General features: G+C 39.1%; 1 protein-coding gene and 1 long non-coding RNA gene across 3 annotated transcripts in view; one reads left to right on the top strand and one right to left on the bottom strand.

The window, feature by feature from the left end:
• Positions 1-11,698, bottom strand: part of HIBADH (3-hydroxyisobutyrate dehydrogenase) — an 86,147-nt gene extending 74,449 nt beyond the window's left edge. For both annotated transcript variants that reach the window (XR_011004837.1, XM_068208108.1), the window contains exons 1-2: positions 11,544-11,698; positions 3,567-3,727 (exon numbers count right to left, since the gene is read on the bottom strand). Coding sequence is in view for 1 of the 2 variants with exons in the window: in XM_068208108.1 (XP_068064209.1) it covers positions 3,567-3,727; positions 11,544-11,607 (225 nt within the window). In the remaining variant the exon portion in view is untranslated. The remainder of the gene's footprint in view (positions 1-3,566; positions 3,728-11,543) is intronic.
• A 6,907-nt stretch (positions 11,699-18,605) lies between these two features.
• LOC137482865 (uncharacterized) lies at positions 18,606-19,368 on the top strand. Its single transcript, XR_011004257.1, has 2 exons — positions 18,606-18,691; positions 19,214-19,368. It is a non-coding gene; the product is annotated as an uncharacterized lncRNA (long non-coding RNA).
• Positions 19,369-25,652: the final 6,284 nt, after the last annotated feature.

The following is a 25,652-nucleotide window of genomic DNA, read 5'->3' as shown; positions in this document are numbered from 1 at the left end:
AGTACTGGTCTGAATTAATTAATTTCTTTAAAATTGCATTGTTAGCACATTCATAGCCCAGGGAAAATAGCAACAAACATACAGCTTATTCTTCTATCTTTAGCCCACAAGAATCAAATCTAATTTCATTCATTTGTAATTAATGCTGAAGGAACTTAACCTTGAAGGACTTCTGGGATACAGCACAAGAAACTTCTTGATTTTTATTTGACTTCTGAACAAAACAAGGGAAGACTGTATATAGTCACTGAACAAGGCTCTTGGGGAAAAAACATGAAAAAATGGCATGGATGGGACTGAGAAACATGCAGATTTTGTTTTGAAAGAAAAAGTTAATACCACAAAAAACATCTGGCATACCACACAGTTACAAAAGGAAACATGCTCTAGTTTAAAGAACAAAGGTTAGCAGGAATAAACGAGGCAATTATAAACAGCAAACCTTCTATATCTGATTAGCTGGTTTTATGACTTGCCTCCCTGGAGACAAGAGAACCTATCTCTTTAAAAAGAAGTATGGCACCTTTGTCTTTAGTTCTGAGTATCTCTGGTTTGGTTCAGTCTCAATGTATATTATTAGAGATGGAGAGAGGAAGTGTGAAATTGGAACCTGAATCTATGTATATCTTATTTGAAACTATGATCTCCAGTATTCTTAGATGTTTGGAGGGTATCAGCTGAAGACTCAGTGGCCCATTCTCATCTTTCAACCAGAAGCTGAAAAACATACTATATTGGGCACACAACTGAAATACAACATCAGCCTCAATTTTCTACTTGGCTACATAGGTAGAAGATAGCTGAGTTTTGGTTACAATTTTAAAAAATTCTTAAGCAAAACAAGTACAAAGAAGACATAATACAGCAGTTATCTAAACAGAAATTAATTTATTCCTTCCATGTATTTCAAAATACTAAGATGGCTTTTACATGAAGAAAATTAGATGAAAAATGTACACAGACTGGGACAGTACTTCTACAACCATACAAAGGAAAAACCTCCTGCTACCTTGAAGTAAGTAGCAAAACAAAGTGGGAATTAAAATTGAGAATAGACACTCTTGGCCTTTTGGTACTGTTAACAAATATGAATAATACTGCCTGAAAAAATCTACCTCCCTGGTTCAATAAGCAGCATATAAAACCTTTATTTTATTTGGGACTTTCTGTCTCAGAAACAAAGCTGAATGATTTGGAAGCTTCTATAAAACATTAAGCATTTGAAATCATTAGGAATATGTGCATAACTTCAAAAAACAGACCAAATACTAATTGTTTATTAACAACATAGACTATTCTAGCTCAGAGTAGCAGCCCACCAAGGCCTGTACATGTTCTGATACTTGTTTGGTTCAAGCAAACTTTTGCAGTATGCAGCTGGATAGGAGAGACTTTTCTGCTCACTGCTAGTTGTTGGTACTGCCCTTCAATATGTGCATCTGCTTGTATTTGTTCCAAATTGCTTCCTAATTTTGTTTTACTTATATTTACAGAAGGTCAATTAATTATTGTTTGCCTGAAATGCCATTCTTACTGTACACTAAAGAAAGCTCTATTTTTATGATGCTTTATGCATCAGGCAACTCCAGTAACATTCTCAATGTTCTAAATCTGTGATACAATTTCGAAACAAAGACCTGTAAACTGAAGTATGACACACAGTTACTCCACTGTGTGAGCCTTCCTACTTTCTCCATATTTCACCTCAAGCAGTTTCATATGCTCGTGCTCAGCCAGTTTTCCTCTTACTATTCACCTTTAGCAGGAGGGTGGCCACTTTCTAACATCTACCATGTCCCAGTTGTTTACTTCAGTGGCTAAAGAAAGTGGAGTTGCAGATTGTGCAGACTTATGGTCAAGCATCCCACATCTGCCATACACCTTGGTAGCAGCACTGGCCTTAAACAATGGACATTTGACTAGGTTTACCGTCTCTTGGGGTCATTTCACCCCTGTAACACTCCTGATGGTTTTACCCTTACAGCTAGACCAAAGAGAAAGCAGCCCTTAGAGCCCAATGTTCCTTCTACAGCAGTTTCTACAAGGCCCCATGGACCCACAAGTTTTCAACTCCTGAAAAAAGTACTGGAGTAGGATTTACACCTATAGATCAAGAAGAGAAAGTTATGTTCACATATTTTCTTTAAGTGTGTTTTATTTGTATTTAAGCCTACCCATGTATTCTCTCAGTGATTTATGATCTTAAAACATTCCTTGGACTTTATTTTTAAAGGCATTACAGTTCACCTTTATTATCACATGTTAGGTCTTGCAGTGAATGCCAAGGATTCTATTACAAAGGCAAAAAGCTATCAGTATGGGCAGCCACAGGAAAGAGATCCCACTGCAGAACACGAATTAAAAATAGAACCAACAGTTCAAAACAGCCTCTTCCATTTGCCCAGTCTTACTCAAGACAGGTTTGGTTCATGCCTTGGGGTCTTGGCTGCTTTAACAAAATAGGAACAGAAGCTAGGAAAAGAGGTGAAAAGCTTACTTTCCCACCTAAGGCCAAGATTCTGTAATTATTCAAGGGGGGCTGCAATTAATTACTAACAGATGTGTGGTATCATTTTATCTTTCAGGAATCTGGATGTCTCATTATTTAAAACAGCTGCAATTAGCTTCAACAATTAAGACTTTCAAGGCACACAGTTTCACTATCTAGACCTACCTACAATTTCCTTGCCACTGCTGCAAAATTCCCTTCTATCCTCTGTGTTGTCACATGACAGGTTTATTTTTGCACTGCACTCCTTTTTTCTGTGTTTTAAGCAGGTATCCATCTGCCCACAACTGTCTAAATTGTAACAGCTTTGAAGTATGTCAAAACCATTCCAATGTGTTACAGACACATAGAAATGACACAACCACCTGAGAGAATGGGTTCTGAGGGTATTAAGAGATTAAGAAAAGTAATAGGACTGGCTGGAAGAGGGCCAAGATTTTGCAGGGTATATTGCAGGAAGGTAAAGCTCCCTAATATAATCAATTTCCTTCCATCCTTTTTCCTTTTCATTCCTTCCTCTTCTCTCAGCATATCCTTCCTCACCTCACAGAGAATAAGCACTTAAATAATTAGGTTTTTCCCCTGCCCCTGAGGACTACACCTTGAAGCAGCAGGAAAGCTCATATGTCCCTATAACCCTTACAGCTATGCCAGCAGGAATTTTTAACTAGGGTCATTTAACCTGAAAAGGTCAAAGCAGGAACCAGATGAAAAGCAGCCCACTGGCTATCTAGACCTGGGGGAGAAGGAAGCAGGAGAAAGCAGGAGGTGATAGAACAGGCCATCAACCTACTCTCATAAAAAGTGGGGGGAAAAAAGACAGCTAGAGAAGTCTGACAGCATAGCAATTCTGGCTAACAGCAGGAAAATAACCTGGCATAGAATCATACATTTTCTCTAACTGAAATCTCACAGATTCAGATTGTATTCATTGTGCTGTTTTAGTTCTGATTGTGATCTTAACCAAGAAAAAAACCCAGATTATTGAGTTGCATTGCATTCAGGAACCATTCAACACACACAATTATTGCTGAAATAAGGATGTTTGTTACTATACCTGAGCACTCAAGTCTTGAAATTCTTTGCAAGCTTCTGGGAAGACATCATACACAATAACTGGATATCCATGTTTTACCAGGTTTTTTGCCATTGGATTTCCCATGTTACCCAGCCCAATGAATCCAACTGGGGTTTTGGAAGCCATAGTCCTAGAACACACTGATTCCAAAACAATAAACATCAATATATTTGTATTTTAGACTAGACTAATGTACAATGACATATTAAAAGCTACCATGTAATCTGTTTTCAATTATTTTAACAGCTTTATTCTTAAAAACAGTGCAAATGTGAATCCTATTTTACATAATTTAAACTTTAAATTATAGCACACATTGAGCCACAAATACCATCCCACAATGATTTTTTTTACATATCAAAGAAAATTATTGTAATTAGGAAAATGTGGGTGTTTAAAAAAAAATACAGTACTTAAAGCTAAGATCCGAGAAGAGCTCAAATGCAGACTTAAAATATGCAGGATTGTCTATGTTTTATTATGTGTCTAAATTACAAATTGGACACGCAAAGTCCAATTTTATATATCTTTTACAGACTCTTTATTTGCAACTTTGTTTGCAGCCATGGGATGAAGCAAGTGTTCTCTAGAAACAGACAGAGGCTGCCACTTTACTTCATGCAGCTCTTTACAGATTCTTCTGATCCTGCAATCAGATAGAAGCCACTAACCTAAAGGTGAAAATCTCCATAGTAAATCATGACAAATCCTTTAAGCCATGCAACCACAATTTAAATACTGAAAATTAGAATGAAACATAGTATTAAAAAAAGATGAAGTCTTTACAGGAATAACTTCTGTATTCTATTTACCATACTACCAAGACAGAACTATAAAGCCTAACCTACAATCTGTGGAAAACACTACAGTTCCAGTCAGTTACCTTTTCCCAGAAGTTAGTGAACATCAAATTCTGGATAGGAGAAGCATTGCAGGCATTCATCTACTGCAGTCACTATCTCATCACTCTAAACACTCCAAATCCAAAGGCAACACAATTTGACAGTGACTAGATTTCTTTGCCAATTACATAAAATACTTTCTCCTTTATGACAAAGGAAAAAGTTATGCAGAATAAACACTAAAGTATGTGTCAACTGAGCAGACAGAAACAAAGCTAACTAACTACAGAAATACTGTAGCTCTAAAGTGCACATACAGAAAATGTGCCTAAGCTGGATCGAGACTCTAAGAGGTCTCAATGCTTAGCAAAGAATCCTCTCTAGGCCAATAACACTTGATTAATCATTTTAAAGTCTTTCTGACTTTAAGCTCCTTCTTAGCCAGCAGTGGTCATGCTCTTTCATCTGCAGCACTGTTTTGGAAGTGCCACGTTTAATAAATCAGGTTTGTTGAGAGAATTTTGGTCTGAGACTGTTTCCACAGATGCCTGCAGCAATTACATAGCTAGAGAAGCAGCACAATTTAAAATAAATCTGTGCTGGGAAAATGCTTAGTGAAAACTGAGATAAGTCAGGAAAAGAGCCCATTGTTTTTTTAAGAAGTGCTACATGTTAAAACCAGGGAACAAATGAACAAGGACCCTAAACCAGCCTCATCAGCCATAACGATCATCTTAAAGTCTTCTCATTGTTTCTATGAGTCAGTCTTCCCCAGTCCCTCATTTGCACTAATCTAAAATTGCTCCTTTAGTTAGCCCAAAGCTTTCCACTTCCTGAGGAGCTTCAAGCCCTGGTTTTAAGCATCTTTCTTTCTCTAGCCCTTAATACCAGTAGATCTTATTTACCTTGACTTCAGTAAAGCTTTCAGAACAGCCTCCTCTCATATCCCAGTAGCCAAATGAGGAAAGTATGGACTGGATGGAACTGCAAAACTGCCTGAAGGAAGAAATACTGTCTGGAGTGTTGGGCTCAAATAACAGTGATCACTAGTTCAAAGACTAGCAACAGTCTAGTTACACATGATGTTCCTCACAGGTGAATACTGAAGCTGTTTAAAAGTTTCACCAAAGACTGATGATTAAAGATAAGCACCCTCAGAAACATCATGTGTGACATCAAACTGGGGGGACTGTCTGAAAAATGGCAAGGCAAGGCTACTATTCAAAAGGACTGGAGAAATAGGCCTCAAGCAGTTCAACAAAGACAAATTTATGTCCTGTACTTGGGGCAGGGGATGTCATTACAGGCTGCTGACTGGCTAGACAGCTGGCAGCTCTACAGAACCTGTGGATTCCCATCAACTGGAAGTTGAGCATGAGTCAGTAGTGCATCCTTGCAGCAAAAGGTTAATGACATTCTGCACTGCATCAGCAAGAGTAGATGCAGGAGGTCAAAAAACCCAGTCATTCTTCTATACAGAAAATACACAAGAGAGGTGATCAAACTGCAGACAGCCCAGCAAACATCAAGTAGTAAATATGACCAAGAAGCAGAACATGGCCTATGAGCAGAGGCTAAGAGAACTGTCTTTACTGAGCTTGGGATAAGCAAAGGTTGTGGTCTTCTACTACCTATGGAGTGGGAGGAAAGAAGAGTTACAGAGCAAATGAAGCTGAACTTCACAGTTGGGCACTCCAATGGGATATGGGGCAATGGCCAAAAGGTGCAGGAAGGAAAATTCTGGCTGGAAATAAGAAAAGCATCTCTGATGTGGAAAAAAGGTTCTGCACTGTAACAGACAATGCAGAGAAGCTGTGGAACCTCCATCCTTCTAGCAACCTTAGAACACCATGAGCAACCTAAGCTATCTTTAAAGATTTAAGGCTTTTGCAAGCCTTGCTCCCAAACCTCCGTTTTCTTTGTTTCTGTGAATTCCAAGCAACCTCAATCAGAAGAATAATTCTGACTGCCATACCTAGGCTTATTCTTGTAGACTCCTCACTTTCATCCTGATCTTTTCTCACACTATCTCATGGACATCTAACTATCACCTCAAACTGAACATCTTCAGAAAACTTTCTTGATACCTTTTTCTGCTATCAGTGCTGACATCAGCAGTGATGCCTGTCACTCACATGACAGGCCTAAAAAACCCATCCATGATCTGCTTAAATCTCACTGATTCATCCATCACATCTGAGATCTCAGCTGCTTCAGAGCCTGGTCACCTGCCTCAACAGACATAATTTTACCTTGATCTTCAAGCTGGGAATTGAGAAGGACATTTTGCCCGTGCTACTTTCACTCCTTCTCTGCAACCTGCCTGCTTTTTCTCTACAATGTTACATAAGACTGCTTTGCTCTGTTGACTTCTCATGACTGTCACCACTTCTTAATATTAACACTTCAGCTGGTAATTAGACTGCAGTGATGTGCCTCTTGCCAACATGCACTTACATTGTGCCTCTAAGGCAGCTCTTCACAATGTAAATATCCATGAAATGAACAGATTCTTCTACTATAAGGCCTTCCTTAAAAATTGTCATTTTTCAGTATCCCCAAAAAGGCATGGCAAAAGTTAGGCTGTGATACAAGACAACTTGCTGACCAACTTAAGTCAAGCTGTCAAGTTGCTGACTTGTTTTGTGCCATTGTATTCTATTATTTCTATTCTTTGTGCCATTGTATTCTATTATTTCTCCTCTTGTCTGTCCCTGTTGACTTTTTTGGTCTCAGTCCATGAATCAGAGACCACTTTCTGTTATGTGCTAAAACATATTCAAATCAATGGGAATTGGGACTGTTAGAGAAGTAGTTCAAATCCTGAGTCAGTTTGTGACTTTCATTTTGGTTTAACTTTTCACAGTCAAGTATTATATAAGATGCTTCAAAATTAAATAATTTGATTAACAGTTTTGAAAAACCTTCAGATCTCCAAGTACTCAAACAGAGGAAAACTGGTTTAGAAGACTTATTAAATTAGTTCCCAGATCTAATAGAGATGATTTCACATTAAATTTGAACCAACTATATTTAGATGCATGGCATGTTTTAAATGATTACTTAAGACAGTGGGGATTTGCCAAAAAAAGGATGTTTTAAAAGACAAGAACATTCATGTTTTCCCATTAGATGAACCTCCACAGGTGATTTCACAGAATGTGATGTCCAGCTTGCATATGTTGGCACTTTTTAGCATCTGATATGTAGCACAAACTCAGTTTTGAAATAACTGTGTAATTCAAACATCTAAGGACTGATATTCTGCAAACCCACATCACGTATGCTAACTAATCCCATCAATTGTATAAGCATTTGCTGAAACTGTCCCTGTGGTATTGAACCCATTTTACTTTGGCCATAAAATCAACAGTAACCTGCTGCAATCACATAGCTGGAAAAATGCCTAGTCCATACTTAACTTCTAAGAGAGGGCAGAACATCAGAAGAGGAGCAAGAGAATCTACTTTTAAAATAATCACTGATACCATGTGCAACTAATTCTCCTTCCCTGTGAACAAAACCAGCAATACAGATTAATCTGTATATCAAGCTAATTGTGAGCAAAACCAGCTCCAGCTATACTGAATTCCAGCTCCAGTGCTGCCCTGATTTCACTGCATATACTTGACTGCACAAACACTATAATATGCAGAACTGAGGACATCTCTTTGTAATCAAACAAAAAGGGACTAATAGCTGGGTAGAACCACAGACAGCAGACCTGGAAAAAATCCAATGTGCTTGTACTTTGAGTCTAACTGGCCAAGAACAGGACTGAGAAACAAGTAACTCCCAAAATACAATTTCCACTGTACTGCTTAATTATTGGCTTTATAAAATTTATTTTGAACCATATTCACCAAATGGCACAAGGCTGAGAGTCCACACAGCCCCATCCTGTAAGAGCTTCCTAATCAGAATGGTTGCAGTTCATATTAGTATCTTGATCTCTCTGGATCAGTGAATATTAATGATCTTGATCTCTCTGGATCCTCTTTTCCAATATGTGAGATTTAACAGGATCATGGGAAGATGCTCAGAGTAAGCTCAGCTACTGAAGTTGCTAGTTTTGCTTGGGGCTTTATGAGAAAATACACATGAAGTCACTTGACAAAGAGAAGGAAACACGATGACAATTCAATATGAGCCACTAAATGAAAGATTTTCCTACTGATTTAGCATCTGAAGTTCTGGTACAAGCACAACAGAAGACATCATCTCTTTTCTCCTTCCTACTTTGAAAGAAAGGATCAGCATGAGCTTCTATGTTTTGTGGACTTCTGTATGCAATTTATTAAACCCCTATTGAAACTAGATCCTGGGAGGGAACCAGATGAAGAAATATAGAAGTTAGAGAGGCCAACTGTACATAGGTAGAATCCTTCTGTTCCTAGAAGTTTTGCCAGTGGAATTTAAATTGCTACATGGTCACTGACTTTTAAAGGTTATGCAATGATTTGGAGAAGTGCACTCTGCCAAAATAATTTAAGAAGATTACAATACTTAAAATTTGGCCTGCTTTACATTGAAAACATCTCACTTGCTTTTTCTTGCCTCTGTATGGTCTACTGATCAAACCCAGAGAGGCTATCTTGTAACACTCCAAGTCTTCTTATACATAATTTTTCTTATCTGTATCTATACCTCATTAAATGTTTGCTAATACATTACAGAGAAAACCATATAATAAGTACTTTTCATCTAAAAAGAATATCAAGTGTACACTTGATCCCTTAACTAAGTAATGTGCTGGACTTCTGAGCAGCAGGTCTTCTGTCATAATCCTTGCTTAATCTCTGCACCAGAGCATAGAGTCATTCAACAATTCAAGCAGAGCTGCTGCATCAGCAAAAGTACTGTTAAGCCAGGAAAAGTACTATTTAACTATTAAGTGAATGGGTCCCTTAAACTCCAACAAAACTACTTGTAAGGACATTTTTGTTCTCTAGCATGGTATTGGCTTCTTTGATGGACAGCTCCCTCAGCTGATGAATCTCCATTCACTAGAAAATCTTCTTTTCTCAGCCACCATAATTCATTAACCTCCTCTTCACTCCCCCCAGCAGTCCCCAGGAGGGTTTTCTCCATATCCATCAAAAATATATTTTTAAGTAAGATCATATAAACCCTCTCTATGAAGCACCTTTGTCAGTGCCTGCCAGCTGCAGAACACAAGACTACCTAGTCTCTGTCCAGCTGACTAATACATAAACACACACATCCAAAATGCTCCTCCAAAATCTGCCCTCTGCTCTTTATTTTTCTCCTAGACAATTTAACAATCTCTAGTATAAACATACAGAAAAAACACACCATCATGATCTGCACCAGCTGCAAAGAGCAACTGACTGAGTAACCAAGGAGCATTCAGTAAGAGAAGGAAGACAGCCAGCTTGCTAACCAAGCTGTGGTGTTGGACAGCTCTCAGAGCTGGCAGAATTCCTTCACCAGGATGGCATTTCACTCAGGACAGATGATGAAATCAGTACTCAAAATCCAACTGTCTGACTAAAGAAAAGAATGGCAAACTTAGTAGGTGCATTAGAGATGGGGAAGTCGCGAGATATAACTAAGCAATAGAGCTTAGCAGTTAAGAAGGCTTAATGCTTAGACCTTCATCCCATAAACATTTCTCAGTCAAGAATACTTTCAGCACAGTCACTACTGACTAAGCCAGAGCTTAAATGCTGTGGGTGAAATTCTCTTCCATGGAAGTTTCTTGGGAGAGTCACAATTTCTCCTTAGGCTTAGTTAGAGTTTCTTGCTTAAATCTTCAGATAAAGGCTAACTATATTTTTCAACTTTAAGGACCAGTGTTGGTTTGCTTTTCATACCTATGCTCACCACCAAGAAACAAGATCCCCACCATCTGCCCTAGATCAAACATGGTCATTTGGAAATTGACCATGACAGTGGATTTCAAAGCTGACAGAAATACCTGACAGTTACCATGCACAGAAAGTTCAAAAATCCTTGAAAGCTATTGCTTTCAATTGTGGTATCACAAAAGGTACTAAACACATAAAGAGGTCCCCTGTATTTAACTTTACTAGCATGAGACCAACATGCCTGCTGCACCTGAGCTGTTACTTATCACAACATCAAAAGCACAACTACAAAAAAAAAAAAAAAAACATTAGTGGAAAAGAGACAGTGGAGCAAAAACAGCACTGCAAGATAACGTCAAAATTGTCAAACATTTTTTGTTTAAGCGTGGTTTGACGGGGGGGGGGGTTATAAAGTTTTTAAAGTTACCTACTTAAAAGTAACTTAGTAATTCCCGAAACACTTCCTTAAGTGTCAAGATTTTAGAACCATATACCATTTAAAAGAATCTATTTCTTCTACTTTGCTAGATAAAAACCTTCACCTATGTGTTGGGAGCCTAACCACAGAGTGACATATGTGACAAACAGATTGCAATCAAAACGACACTGAAAAGACTACTGAAGGTTTATTTTTAATAATTTACTTCAGCAATTAAATTACTTAGGAACAGCTGTGTGATTTCTCAGGACTCTGGAAAGGGAAAATGTCTAGGTCCAGTTCTACAAATACATTCTTCCTTTGCTTGTACCAACAGGACATCTGCAGTGCTCGCTCCTTCCACTGCCCATGAACCAACCACAGGTGAGCACCAGTGCTTGCAGAGCCGACACTGGAGGAAGTGCTGCTGGATCTACCTTTGGTTTAAAGAAAATAATCGGATGCGGTGACCGAGAGACCTGAACAGCCGAAACCTAGGTAACAGGTACCGCAGACATGTCACTGCTGCCACGGGAGGCTTTTGTGGGCTCTGATGATTTCCAGGCACGCTATTTTAAGCAAATGAGTGAAAACATTTATTAAGGCAAGCCGCTCTCAAGCTCCGGTGGAGCCCCGAATAAGGCGGCAGCGGTAGCGGTGGCGCGCCGCGCCAGCCGTGACCGCCCGGGGGGTCCGCCACTGGAGATGCCGCACAGGGAGGCGGCTCCGGAGCTGCACCGGGCTCGGAGGGCCCGCGGCCGCCAAGGGCAGCGCGGCAGCTGCGCGCCCCGGGAGAGGCCCGGCCTTTCCCCGCCCGGCCGGCAGAGCGGGGCCACTGGAGCCGAGGGAAGGGGTAGGTCCTTACCCATCACCCGCCGGTGCCAGCGCCACCAGCCCGCAGGTCCCCTGCGCACCACCGCTGCGGCCATGCTGCGCCCCCGTGCCGAGTGACCTCCGGCCCGCCGCCGCCCGCCGCCACCGCCCGCGCGCCGCGAGCGGCAGCCGCCGCAGCCAACCACGGACGGCGCTCGGCCGGGCACAGCCAATGGGAGTGCGCAGCGTCCGCCCTGCGGGCGGCTGGCCCCGCCCACCGCCCCGTGACGGATGGGGCCGGAGCGCGGGGCGGGGCGGGGGCCGGGCCGGCGCTGGAGCACCTCATTGGGGCGGTGGGACATTGTATCCCGCTGCCCGCGGCTCCCGGGAAGGCGCTCCTTTCCAGCTCTTCTTGCCTGTGCCTGCCCGCTGCCGCTTCGTCTTCCTGCTTTGCTGCCGGGGGAGGAGGCTTGGCTGAAGCGAGAGAGGGACGGAGCGCCGGCGTTTTGGCGGAGGCAGCTTGTGTTGCGAGACGGCAACCTCGGGGCGACGGGAAAAGCCGCCTTGCACTGTTTTGTCGAGTCAGGTGGCAAATAAGAGTTGGCGCTTATTGAAGGTTGGAATTAGATGATCTTCAAGGTCCCCTTCCAACCCAACCATTCTGTGATTCTATGACTTCGTCGTTGTGTGGGCTTTACCCGGCTGGGCGCCAAGCGCCCCCCAAAGCCGCTCAATCCCTGCCCCTCCTCAGCTGGACAGTGGGGAGAAAATACAACGAGAGGCTCCTGGGTCGAGATAAGGATGAGGAGGGTGCACTCACCAGTTACTGTCTTGGGCAAAACAGGCTCAACTTGGGAACTTAATTTGTTATCAATGACAATAAAGTAGGATAATGAGAAATAAAAACTAAGTCTTAAAACACTTCGTCCCCACCCCTTCCTTATTCCTGGGCCCAACTTCACTTCCAATTTTTCTACCTCCTCCTCCCTCAGCGACACAGTGGTTTGGGTAAGAGTGTTCAATCACTTCAACCCACGTTGTCTCTGCCGCTTCTGCCTCCTCCAGGGGAGAACTCGCATTCTTCCCTTGCTACAGCGTGGGGTTCCTCCCATGGAAGACATTCCTCCCCGGTCATCTCCAGTACGAGTCCTTCTCCTGGGCTGCAGATCTTCACAAAGTGCTCCGGTGTAGGATCCCATCCTTGAGGTGCAGTCCCTCTGGAACAGACTGTTCCGGTGTGGGTCTCCCTGTGGGGTCACAGATCCTGACAGCAAACCCACTCCAGCACAGATTTCCATGGGGTCACAGACTTCTCTGGGCACATCCTCTCGCTCCAGCGTGGGGTTCTCCATGAGCTGCAGGTGGATCTCTGATCCACTGTGGACCACCATGGGCTGCAGGGGGACAGCTTGTCCCACCAGGGTCACCATGGGCTGTAGGGGCATCTATTCACAGAAGCCAGCCCTGTAGTGCCCACCCACTACCAAAATTGTGGCACGCAAACCCAAGTACAATTGTGCCCAGAGCGCACCTCCCAAAGGCCTAACAGCGAGTCTATCAACATCAATAAAGTTTGCAAGAGCTGGGCTGCTCACTCGCAGCCCAGCATCTGGAGACCCCGCTGGCCACTCTGGGAGAGCTTCAGGCGGGCGTGTGAGAAAGCACAACACGCTCTGAGGGAGGGCAGGCTGGAGGCAGGCGAGTGCTGCCTTCTCAGAGCAAAGCTTCAGCTCCAGCCCTGCAACTGCCACGTTCATCTCTTTGGAACAAAATTGTTACTTTTCCTACCAGAAAAACTTGCCTTGCTTGTGTCAGGATGCTGGGTACTCTGTCAGTCATTAGGTCACTCTTGTTAGGTCAGAGCTTTGTTTGTAGCTGTTATGTAGAATCATTTACAGACTTCTGGGAGTGTAGTCATGAGGCACAGATCTCGGGTCTCACCACAGCATGTCTTCACTCAATTATACATTAGCACAGAAAGAATAGGCTAAATATTAGGAGAGCTCAGCTCTGCTATCCTAATATACACATATATATATATATTTATATTTACCTGTAAAAAGCAATACAGTTAACTATAGTTAAATCAACCTAGCTCAACATAGAGGAATTCTGTGGGCAGTGAAGGTGGCTGTGGTCATATAGTAGCTTTACTGTGACATGTGAGAGTGCTACCACTCAGCAGACTGATCTCATACCTTCACCCAGTTGCTTCTTTCTCTCATTGCCTCTCAGCTGAACACTGAGACAGAATATGATGTGAGAAAAAAAGAAAAATCTCTGTCTTAAAGCAATGGAAAGAGACACAAACACAAAAACTCTTCCACTTGACAACACTTTGCAAAACATTGGAAGCTCCACAGACTCAATTACACCAATATTTTTGTAAGCTCACTCATCTCTTTCACTGGGCCATTTGAAGGCTGCCAAGTGAATAAAGCTACTGAACTGCCCTACTCCTCAGTGGGGAAGAGGTTAACTATCATCTTGTACTCGATTTTTTTTTTTTTTTGTGATGAGAAGAGGTGTGACTCCTCATTGATCAACTATGCTGGCAGAAACTTGTGCTGAGGTATGGTCCAAATAAGGTCTTTGGAAGTCTTCGAAACCTGATTTTTACATGTAATCACACAGTACTTAGAAAACATGGGGGTTTTTTGCATTCCAGCCTGCTTCTTCACCACCTTACATTTTCAGAGTTACTGCCCCTTTACCAATTTGGTCTAGACTCCTATCAAGTCTGAACTGAGTTAGAAAATTAATTTCAGTTTTGGGGTTTTTTTGGGGGAGGGGGTGGGAGGGAGAGGAGTTAAATGTAGAGGAATGTGCAAAGAGTCTAATGCTGTACCCATTGTGGTCCATGAATTCTGATTTTTTACTCTCATTACAAGATGCAGCTTTACCCCTGTAGTTGCATCTTTCTCTACCTTTCTCATGTCTAAGATGGTTTTGTTCATGTAGCTATAAATAATGCATTCTTTGTTTCAAAGGTAAATGAGGAGAATAAACTTAGTGCCAAGATAATAAAAATACACTATAATTACTCCCAAAAAATAGTAGGAGAAAGTGGAAAAAGGATAGTCCTATTCATAAAAATGTAGTAGACTTAGCCTTGTATTACTTTGCCAACACACTTGTGTATAAAGCCTTGTTACAGACACGACCACTATAATACTATAGCTTTTACATTGCTTTTGTATGGAATTTACCTTTGCAGACAGATAAAATTCCTTGTGATTAGATTAAATGGAATCTCTGCTTACATTATGAACGCTGATAGAACTGATATTAGTAGTTCAGTACCACTAAGGTAGCCAGAATGAGAAGGAAGCACTTGCAGGACTAGATGGTGCAGGGCTACCATACTGCAGAGCATTTTCAGTAGGGAGAAAATTAAAAAGAGTTTTAGTGGGTTTTATTTTCTCCAAAATGCCCTCTGGAGGTGCTTGAACTTTTAGTAGGCGTATAGTACAGTAAATTCCTTCTGTTAAAAGTAACTTTGCCTATGTAGAAGTTTACCTCACTAAGTCTTGCTAGTTAATTTTGGGTTTTGTGTTTATTTCTTTGCCTACCTAATTACATTTTTCCCACACAAAATGAAGAAAAAAAGCTTTGTTAACTTAAAAACTTAATTGGTTTAAGCAAATAACCATGAAAGTTTTACTTACATTAAAACCCAGGACATAAATACTGGTTATTTTTCAAACAAAACAGCATGGTCTCCTAACTCATACCTAGTAGTGGGTTTCATAAAAATTTGTATGTGATGACTTCTGAAATTAATGAGTTAAAATGCTGTTATTTGTATAGCTTGGTTCTACATATTGTTATTTTTCCCTTGTGTTAAAAATGGAGATAAATACCTCATTTGAGTGCATACAACTTCTACTTTTCAAACTAAAATGTTTTCAAGTAACATGAGTCAAGTATAAAATTGCCTACAAAAATTAATTCACTGGATATTTTTAACTGCCAGAAAAGTTTCCAGAAATCAGTGATTACACTGCAAACATGCCACGAAGACGAACTCTGAACAAGTGTGGCTTTGCCAGTGGTAGAGAGATTGGCAATGTTTAATTGGCTTTAAAGTTTTGTTTTGTCAGTGGTGTATTGTATCTTAAAAGCAGTAATGCCAACCTTATGGCTGAGGCATGAAATGGGATCTCAAAATATCATACTGATTATGGTTGGAACTATTTTCTGAAGGAAAACTTCCTAGCCTACTTGTTGCTTTAGCACAGGTAGAGTTTGGTTTGTGCAACACATAAAAAAGAACAGGACAAAAATTGTATATGACAAAGACAAATAGTAAATGTGTAACTGGTATATGTCTATTTTCATTGGCAGATTTTATGGTGCTTTAGAAAAACAGTATAGATATTAAGAACTGATTTTTTAGCTGCCAAACCCCTATAAGTCATTCTTGCTACTCAAATGTAGGTATACCTGGAGATCGTCCCACTCAATCCAGTCAGGTCAGGCTTTTGACAGCTTCCTATACTGGACCTGTGAAATGAGAAGGATTTAAAAAAAAACCCTCACTGTTTATTCCTACCCTTGCATTACAGTTTATGGCCCTCTCAGGCATGCAGATAGAAGTGTTGTTAACCTACAGCCTTTCAGTCATGTGTTTTACTGTCTGCTCAACAAATGCTTGCAGTGCCACACTCAGTCCTCACTCTGGATGGACTGAATGGGCCAGGCTTAAATCAGCTCCTAAACTACTGGATGTTGGTAATGTAAAACCAAATTATTACTCATGGGAAGGCTAATGAAGTTCCCAGTTTTAGACCATCAAAAATGTGTATATTTACTTACATAGTACCCAAAAAATGCTTTGTGACATAGTAAATTTAGATCTTTGTGTTTAAGTGACTGAGATTCATTTTCTTACCTGGTAGGAATTATGTGTATACCTTACGTGTACATCATGATTTGTGGTATTGGAACATGGATATTAAAACATGTCAGAGCATTTGTAATACAGAAAGCAGCTGCTATTCTACATTAATAAGTAGGTAGTTTTCTAAGTGTTGGTAGATGGTGCCCACTAAGTTACAGGACATGTCAAGAAATTTAATCAAACATGTAAACAAACAGAAAAAATGTAAAGAAGGCTACTCCTTTCATTCTTAGTGTTGAAAATAAAGCCGTCTTATTTTTCTTTTAAAGTCTCAATATAAAAGGGCAAAACAAAGAATTAAAAAACCCACAACCCTAAGAACACAGAATATTTATAGTATTCTTTGTCAGTTTTCATTTTCTTACATTTAAGATTCTTTTTTCACTTAATAATAAGGTATAATAATAAGGAACCACTGAAAGCAAAGGGAAATATATACACTGTGCCAAAATATGCAAAGGGTATCTAGATTCACTTTAGAGCCTGCCCCTGACTTTAACTTCATTGGCATGAAATAATCACACTTGCTCAGAGGTTTGGGGTGGGGTTTTTTGTTTGTTTGGATTTTGGTTTTGTTTTGTTTTTGTTTTGTCGTGGGTTCTTTTGGGGGGTTTGGTTTGGTTTGGCTTTTTTTTTTTTTCCATTATTTTTGGGAGATATCCTTTTCAGGTCATTAAGTTTTGCACTCTGGGCTGATAACTAAATTTCCACTGAACTTAGCAAGAGTTACAATCATAGGATGCTTGTAAAATGGGACCCTCATTGCAGAGTGATATTTAAATTCAGTGTTAACACTATTTAGTATAGCCAAAAGAAACTATAGTGAATGCAACAGTACATTTGAAACTTGAATCAAAATGACTTGGTAGCCAAACCTACAGTGTTCCATTCCTCCTTCTAACTTTTCATCTTGTATTTATTGCATTTATTTGTCTGCATCAGAGAGCTGTTATAATATTTGAAAATGCAATCAAAGCACAGTGTTGCTGCTCAGGAAGGCCTGAGCTGCAAATAGTTGGAGCTGGGAAAGCATTCTGGAGAAATATCCCGAAGTATTTCCTTTCTGACTGGTCATTTCTGGAGACAGACTACTAGGCTAGAGGGACCTTGGGTCCAACATAATATAACATTCTTCACATTTGTAAATATTTGTGTTGAGATTCTCAGGGCAGCATTCATTTCTTAGCTGTGCACATTTTGCTAGATAACGAACTGGAATGCATAAGCAGCAACGCAAGTGGTTATTTTTGCCTACAGGAAAAAAGCTCTTGTGTAACTGGACCTACTTTATTTCTTGCTGAATCATATATACCCTGCAGTAGTATGCATTTTTGTAATCAACCTTGAGCTAAATATGTGCGGAGTTTGGAATGTTGCGTATACCTAAGGGGACACAAATTCCAGGCTTCTGTGGGAATGCAGTGCCCTGGGGGAACATAGAAACTTTGTTTTGATATGAAGATGTACTGTCTGTTTTGGTCAGAAACATTTGTACTGTAGTTTGGAAAGCAGCTGCATTTCACTGGGACATCAGATGGATGTTAGAATGGGCAGGCTACCACAGGGTAGCAATAGATACTTATTTGCACTAATTGACATGAAGGTCAATTAAGCACAAGAGTTTTTGTCCTCTTTTTAGCTCTGATAAATCCCATTAGGATGTTTAGGCTAGACTGTGCTGACTGAATTTTCTGGAGAGCTGGCTGAAAAGATTCAAGTATCTATTTCCTAGAAGAATTAAATTGTCATGTTCAAATTCTCACACAAGGAGGATGTAATAGAGATACTTTATCTAGCTGAATTTCATGAAACATAGTGTGGATTTTCCAAAGTCCCTGAAAAGATTTCACTCAAAGAACTAGTCTTCCTAAACATATTGCTAAATGGAATGTGTTGCAGTTCTGATTATGAGCAATTTCAACCACTACTGTCTTTTACAAATAAGTAGGATGTTTTACGTGGGTGACTGCATATATGTCATACCATGAATAGACACAAGAAACTGACAGAAGAACTGGAGAACTCACACCAAAAAATTAATGTGTAAGTTACCAGTAGAGCATCCCATAGCAATTTCAGATTGATTTCGTGTTTCAACTGAAAGATATGTTTAGCATTTCTGATGAATTTAGAATCTAGCAGTGTTTAATAAATACCTTCTTTTACAAGCTTCTTTCACAAGCTTATTTTACATGACCGAAATGCAAAGAAGATGATGACTTTGGTTCAGATTTAGATGAGCAGGTTCTGTAAAAGCAGCTGAAGAAGGAAACAAAATCCAAAAGAAGTATTGCTACGTATGATAAATATTTGGTATCAGTCATGGTGATTTTATTTTTAATTCTACCTGCAATGCACTAAATATAGAACATACTGATCCTTGTGAGAATTGCAGAAAACAGTCAATGCTCTTCCAGTTATTGGGTACTGATGTAGCAAAAGAAAGTGAACACAGTAGGGCAACTGGGAAAAGCAACATGGAAAAGCTACATGGCACATTGATCACAAACCTAAGGAGTCTGAGTAAGGATTAGGTAATTTTTTTCCAAGAAAAGATACATGCATATAAAACAGGTTAAAAGCATCAACCTCACATTAGTCTGATGAAATCCTGTACTAGCCTCCTTATGATATAGAAAGAGGAAACCTGGCACTAACTCAAGTCCTTGGGTTTTCCTACACCAAAGTTTAGGAAACCACATTGCTTGAGAAAGACTGTCTTTATATGGCATGCTCCTGAGAAAAGTCTTGACTTCAGCCAGTGGGAGGTAATCCTGCTCCTATCAACTCTATTCTTAAGAGTTTGTTCCTGATTTTAGAGGAAACAACATAAGGTCCCTGAAGGAGCAAGGTGCATTCCACACCACTGGCTTGCTAGAAGTTGTACCTAGAGCATAACCCACTGCAGATCAAGAGACCAATTAATTAACTTTTGATAAAGTGACACTGTTACTAAAGTAACATAAATCAACATCCAAAACCCAGCTTTTTTTCTACACTTCAACCCTACTGAAAATTTAAAATCAATTCACTCTATGTAACATTTAAGATTTTTAAATACATATCACACCTTTGTTTTAAGTCTAGCCCAATAATTTCACCACAGAAAATGCATATATATGGAACAGTTTGTTTATTATTAATTTTGGTTTACATTTCTGTTATATATTAATGCACTTCCCTACTGAATTTTTAAAATAATGTGATTTTTGTTGTCTTTAGAGCTACCAGCACTAATAAGAAATGAATTTACTCTGTTCACCTTGATTATAATGAAGTATAATTGAAATGCAAATTTGGTCTGTTGTGCCTGCCTTTTGATAGGTGATAAATTCTATGAAGAGATGCACAAGAAAAAACATAATAACAATCTTCCAAAATCCAGAGTTGTTAATATAGGAAACCCAGTTTTCTTAGTCAGATTTTCTCATTATTATAATTTCTGTAAAATTGACATAGCCTGCCTACTCATGTACACAAACCAAAGCTTTGATTTACAAATAAGATGGAATAATAAATATTTTCCATTACTGATTTGTTTGAAAGAAAAGTACTTTTTGAATGTTTTTTCCCCTAGTAACATGTTAACTTCACTAAACATGAAATCAAACTTCAATTTGTTACTATTAAAAAATGAAAATAAATGTACCATTATCACTAGACTAATATAATCTTATTATCATCCTGTTAGATAAACAGTGACAATGTTGTGTTTGTAATAGTCTCTAGAGATACAATAAATCTAGTAGGGGAATGTCAGCTTGGTCCAAGACAGATTAAATGTAGAGAACTGGAGTATAGTTCCCAGTAAACAAACACTTTGAGGTCAGGAGGTCGTAGTTGCTCAGCTGTTCTTCATAAGCCCTATTGGAAATAACTTTCATACCATCACTGAATATATTCCATGCTACCTAATAATACTGAAGGCTGAGTACAGTTGTGATATAAATGATTTCTAAGTGAAATACTGAGTGTGAAGTGACCAAAAAGCAATATGTAAATGGAAAATCAGGGTGATGTTAGACATGCAATGGGTGCAGTTTGTAAGATTCTTTTTCTCTTTTGCGGGAGAAAATCCATCCCATTTGAAAGCCTGTGCAACCTCCCACTGATAAACGAGTTGATTTGGTCCCAGCAGACCTGTGATTAATGTGACAAAAACTAAGATTAGCTGTTTTTTAATTTAGAAAACAACTAGGAAGAATATTCAATGAATTCTCCCTTGGCAGTTGACTAATTGCAGCAGAATGGAGAACACAAGTCAACAAAGGTCTGGGAAGGAGAGAGAGAACTACAGAATGAATTTGCTTTTGGCATCTCTTCTATCAGGCAGAAAAATGCCTGGATTCCGGGAATGCTAAAATAAAGATATCAATGTGTGGATTATGATGGGTGAAGGTCTCAAATCTGGAAAGATAACTTAGTGTTTTTCAGACTCATACATCTGTCACCCAATTTATGGAAAAGCTGCATTACTTCCAGGCTGTATAAGTAACAGATACTGTTGACAAGTTCAGTCAGGCCTCAGTGGTAGCATCTAAGCAGTCAGCTTCATAAGGCATTAAAAAGTCTCCTTCAGCACAGACATGGTATATTCAAAATATGGAGATATGTAGACCAAATGTTGCCCACTGACATATCCTAGCAAAGATAATGGAAATAAACACTGTAAAAACAGATTTTTACCATGGTGTTTGTGTACAAAACACTTATTACAGGCCCAACAGATCTTTTGCCATGTAGTGAACTAAAGCCATATGTCATGGCTGTAACCGTAGTGTGGTTTCAAAAGAATTGTTACCCATATTAATAATGTAAATTTTATTTTGATTGAAAGTTTCCAGTTCCAAGGCACAACAACATGCAACCACATTTTGGACAACAAAGTATGCTAGCTTGGCTACAATATAATGTAAAATATTTATTAGAAAAAGGGAGAGCCATTGAATAAAAGTGTTTCTTTTTGTAGAAAATTCTAGAAATGTAAGCTCTATAGTTTTATGACTTTAAAAAATATTCCTTATACAAGGAAATTTATTCGTGAAATAAGAAAAGGTATGAAAGTTGTGTGATTAGAATATATTTGCATTTCTGAATGGTGCTGATCAAATAACACCAGAAAGGTGATGTTATTTTCTGTATGTCAATTTGCATAGCAAATCCAACATATTCTTCTCTGTACAATATTAATAAACACTATAGAATAATAAATCATTGTGGGGGGTGAATTAAAGACAAATTTTCATTTTAGCACTGTGTTTCTTAGAAATTGATTTGTATGTAATGTATGTAGCAGTATGGTCATTATTTTTTTCATAGAATTTAAGAATTTGTAAGAGTTTCAGAACTCAAGCAGTAGGAACAGGTGAGACTCAGGATCTGTTGATAGAGAAGTTTTCTGTACAAATAGCTACACAAGAGCTTTAGACCCATCTCCAAGCTAAATGAGGGGCTGTGGGGAAAGCAGCATGAGTCGATCTCTGTGTTGAGACCCAGGCCAGGCTCAGCCTCTCGCAAGTGCAGTGCATGACCCAATAGCCCTTTTCCTTAGTGCCAAGTCAAGGCTGAAAAAGAATTCCTGCATCACTCAGGTGGTACCAGTCTCAACAGGGAGCTGTGAAGCTGCACCAAGCCCCGCAGTTCGAGCACAGCTGCTCAGGGAACCAAGGAGCAAGAAAAACCAGTATAATGGTGGAGACACAACTGCCTGGGCCAGGCTAGAGAAGGTAGAGACAGCGTTAGTGTGAGGACACAGACATCTTTAGATCCTTTCAGAAAACCATAAACCATTATGAGAAAATAGGAAAGCTGCCAAGCTTCATGCAGATACAGTATAGAGTCACTCTGTGCTCTGTCGGTGGTGGCAGCCAGTGCTGGAGGGGAACACAGAAGGGGATATAAGAAGCATGCTGGAGACTGCTGTGGAAAGTGCCTTTCTACTTTCAGTCCCTCAGTTTAAGTGCTGTGCTCTGAGGTACAAGAACTTTTAAATCTCACTGCTTGTTTGTTTCCTGCCACATGCAGTTTTCTTGCTGCTGAAAACAAAATGTTGGTCATTTGGGAGCTTCCTATTACTTTCAGATAGAAAAAGATAAAAGGCTGAGAGAAACAGTAAATCGACTAAAGCATACCAAACAAAGGTATTTACCTGTTCCATATCTGCTAAGATTTCAGTGACACCTACTCAGTGGTCATTTACATGCCGTGCTGTGTATGCCAGTAAGAAGTATGCTGCAGGGAAAAAACCCTTGCAAACATCATAAATAAGAAATGAAACACTCCCCCAGACCTGGGTCTCCAGTGCACATATATTAATTACACACCAGAGGGTAAAGCCTCAGTATGTGCAAGCATTTAATTCATTATTTGCATTTATTAAAAACATTCCTTTTCACTTTAACAATAAAGTAACCCAACAGTGAAGTAACAGCAATTCAAATGCAGTCATTTACAGACGTGCGGTTTCTTGTGCCCATTGTACAGAGCAGTGCTGCCAAGTCTCACACCTTAGAAGTAAGCTCCTGCTCTCTCCTCTGTCACACACATACATGCACACACATACAAAATTTACATGTCTGCTCTCACCTATACTCTTTTGGGAAAAACCACAAATTTCATCAATCTCACTCTACAGATTTAAAAATCCTGGCAGCTTTTGAATAGCTTTTCTTCATCAGCTGCAATTAAGTGTTGGAAAAGAAATCCAAAATACACAGAAAGAAACTTTCTCCTTAATAGGAAATGTTAGCAATAGTATGGGATTTCTAATATGTTCCAAAGTTTAGCCACACCATCGTACTGGAAGGCCAAGACTGTATGCCCTGTTATTATGTTCCCTTAAATGCTGGACAATTCAGTGTTGTCAGGCATAACATGAAACATTATTTATAACTATTTAACTGTTTTAAGAGTATAGTTAATAGCTTTCTGTAACATGATCTTAAAGAAGTTGATTAAGTGTGCTTTACAGCATGACCAGAAAGAGCTTCCGATTAGTGACATCAGTATATATATTTTACATCTCACATAGCCCACACTTTTAAAACTTGGAAGTGTTGAAATAGGAGTCAAACCAAAATTAAATCAAATCATTAGAACTGAAGCATTTCCTTACCACACTTCATCAATATCATCATGTCATGCCAATAGACTGAATATCTATAACATCAAGTACCTGTCTCTGGTAATAAAATCTAGAAATATATAATTTTCTGTCACTCACGCAAAACGAAGATGGGCCTCAGAGGGGAGGAATTCAGGGATGGTTCAAAAACTCATCGCGGGTTTGGTTCAGACTACAGTAATACAGAAAGTAAACATATGAAAGAAAAAAATGTTAGGCTCTGGATTGAGTAAAAGTTCACATCTATCCAAGGTTAAACAGATGTGACAGGGATCCATTTTTAATTTCAAGGCTCTAAAATACTGGAGCTCACAGGTTGAAAAAGATAGTGTAGTTATAAAAACAATGTTTTGCAAACACCCCAAACTCTGTTCCCTGGGAGTCTGTAACTGCTCCCTGTTTCCTTTGGCAATTCTGGTTAACTGCATGTTTTTATTCCTCATTATTACAGCTTTTATTCTTCATTCAGCTCATGCCTGAGGAGGGACTAGTCTCATCCTGGTAAAGTTTCAGTATAATTACAAAGCAGGGCAATTTTTGCATCCCAAATGTATTTGACATATATTCCTTGGAGATTGTGCATACAGATACAAAAAGAGAGAGAGCAGGGATTTTTTTCAGCCTGTAGAAGAGATGGCCTCAGGGCCTATTGCTATCTACAACCAGCTAAGCAGAGGGTGTAGAAAAGATGGAACAGAATTCTCTTCAGAGGTGCACAGTGAAAGAACAAGACAAGAGACAAAACTGGAACACGGGAAATTGATACAAAGAAACATTTTTACAATTAGTGTTTTCAATCATTGAAAGAGGTTCATTAGATGACAGTGGAATGTCTCCATCCATGGAGATATTTGAAATGTGACTGGGCATGGCCCTGAGCAACATGCTCCTTTGAGCTGCTCTGGACATCCCTTCCAACAAATATGGTTTTGATTACAAATATAAATATATATATATATATATATATATATAGTATCATTAAAAAATACTTGACATTCCTAATTTCTTTTTCTTTTAAATATGCATAAATACTGGCCAAAAAATGATATTATGTGTTTAAAGTACATCCTGGTGCACATGAAAACTGTACCATTTGTGGTAAACAAACCATTTGTGGCTTGAACAAAACCAGTTTCCTGTTACTGAAATCAGGAGTTGGAAAGCTGAAAATCAAGGCAGAAGGAGATGGGATTATTGTCACCATACCTGTAATAAGCTTTTCTAATTAGTGTGTTAGTGTTAAGAGAATCTCAGAAGAGCAAGGTTTTGTTAGAAATGCTGATATCAAACATTTTTTTGGTTTTAAATATTTTGCAGATAATGCAAGCAAGGATAGAAAAGTAGTGTTGGAAGGGTTTTCTAGTTTTGTTTGGGTTTTTTTTTCTTGTTTTCTTTCCGCTCAAGAGCAAGTTTCCTGAAAGATTTATATTGCATGGATGAATTTCATGACATAGTATCTGTCCAGCAAATCAGACTTATCAAGGCACTCAATCATTAATTCTCAGCCAAGTGCAAGCATCACTGGTTCCAGTCACATTTTTCTTGATTCAGATCTTTGTACAAGGACATTTATTATTGATTCTGGGATCACTGTGCACCACTTGTCCATTTTGGTCAAGTATTTAATTTCTTGACATGGTAATAAAAAATTAGAAAAGGCTCTGCAGCATTTTCCTTAAAATATGTACAAATTCTACAAGGATAGGATTGGCATCTAAATCTAGCATGCAAAAGCATACATGGGAACACATTAAACCACACATTTATTTTAGTCAGAAATAGTTTTATATTATATATATAACCACCATTATGTGGTTAAGATAGCAAGTTTATTAGTTGAAAAATACATTCTCCTGAAAATTGTGGAGAAAAGTACAAGAAAAGACAAGATAATTCTTGATTTATTTGTCCTATTGTTATATTTACACTGTTCGTGTAAATGCCAGCATTTCAGTAGTTTTTTTTTACCTCTTCCATATGCAGTAAGCAATAGAAATAATAACTGAATTCTGAATTATGAGTAAACCATAACTGCCTTTATTGACTGAATGAACATTTATTAAGTGAGCATGGAAATATCTCAAGTTTCTTAAAAAACTCAGAACTGAGAAGTATTTTTTTAAAAATTAGGGAGC

Source organism: Anomalospiza imberbis, chromosome 1 (assembly GCF_031753505.1).
Source record: "Anomalospiza imberbis isolate Cuckoo-Finch-1a 21T00152 chromosome 1, ASM3175350v1, whole genome shotgun sequence".
Taxonomy (NCBI): domain Eukaryota; kingdom Metazoa; phylum Chordata; class Aves; order Passeriformes; family Viduidae; genus Anomalospiza; species Anomalospiza imberbis.
The sequence above is the reverse complement of the archived record's forward strand: the minus strand, read 5'-3'. Positions and strand labels throughout refer to the sequence as shown.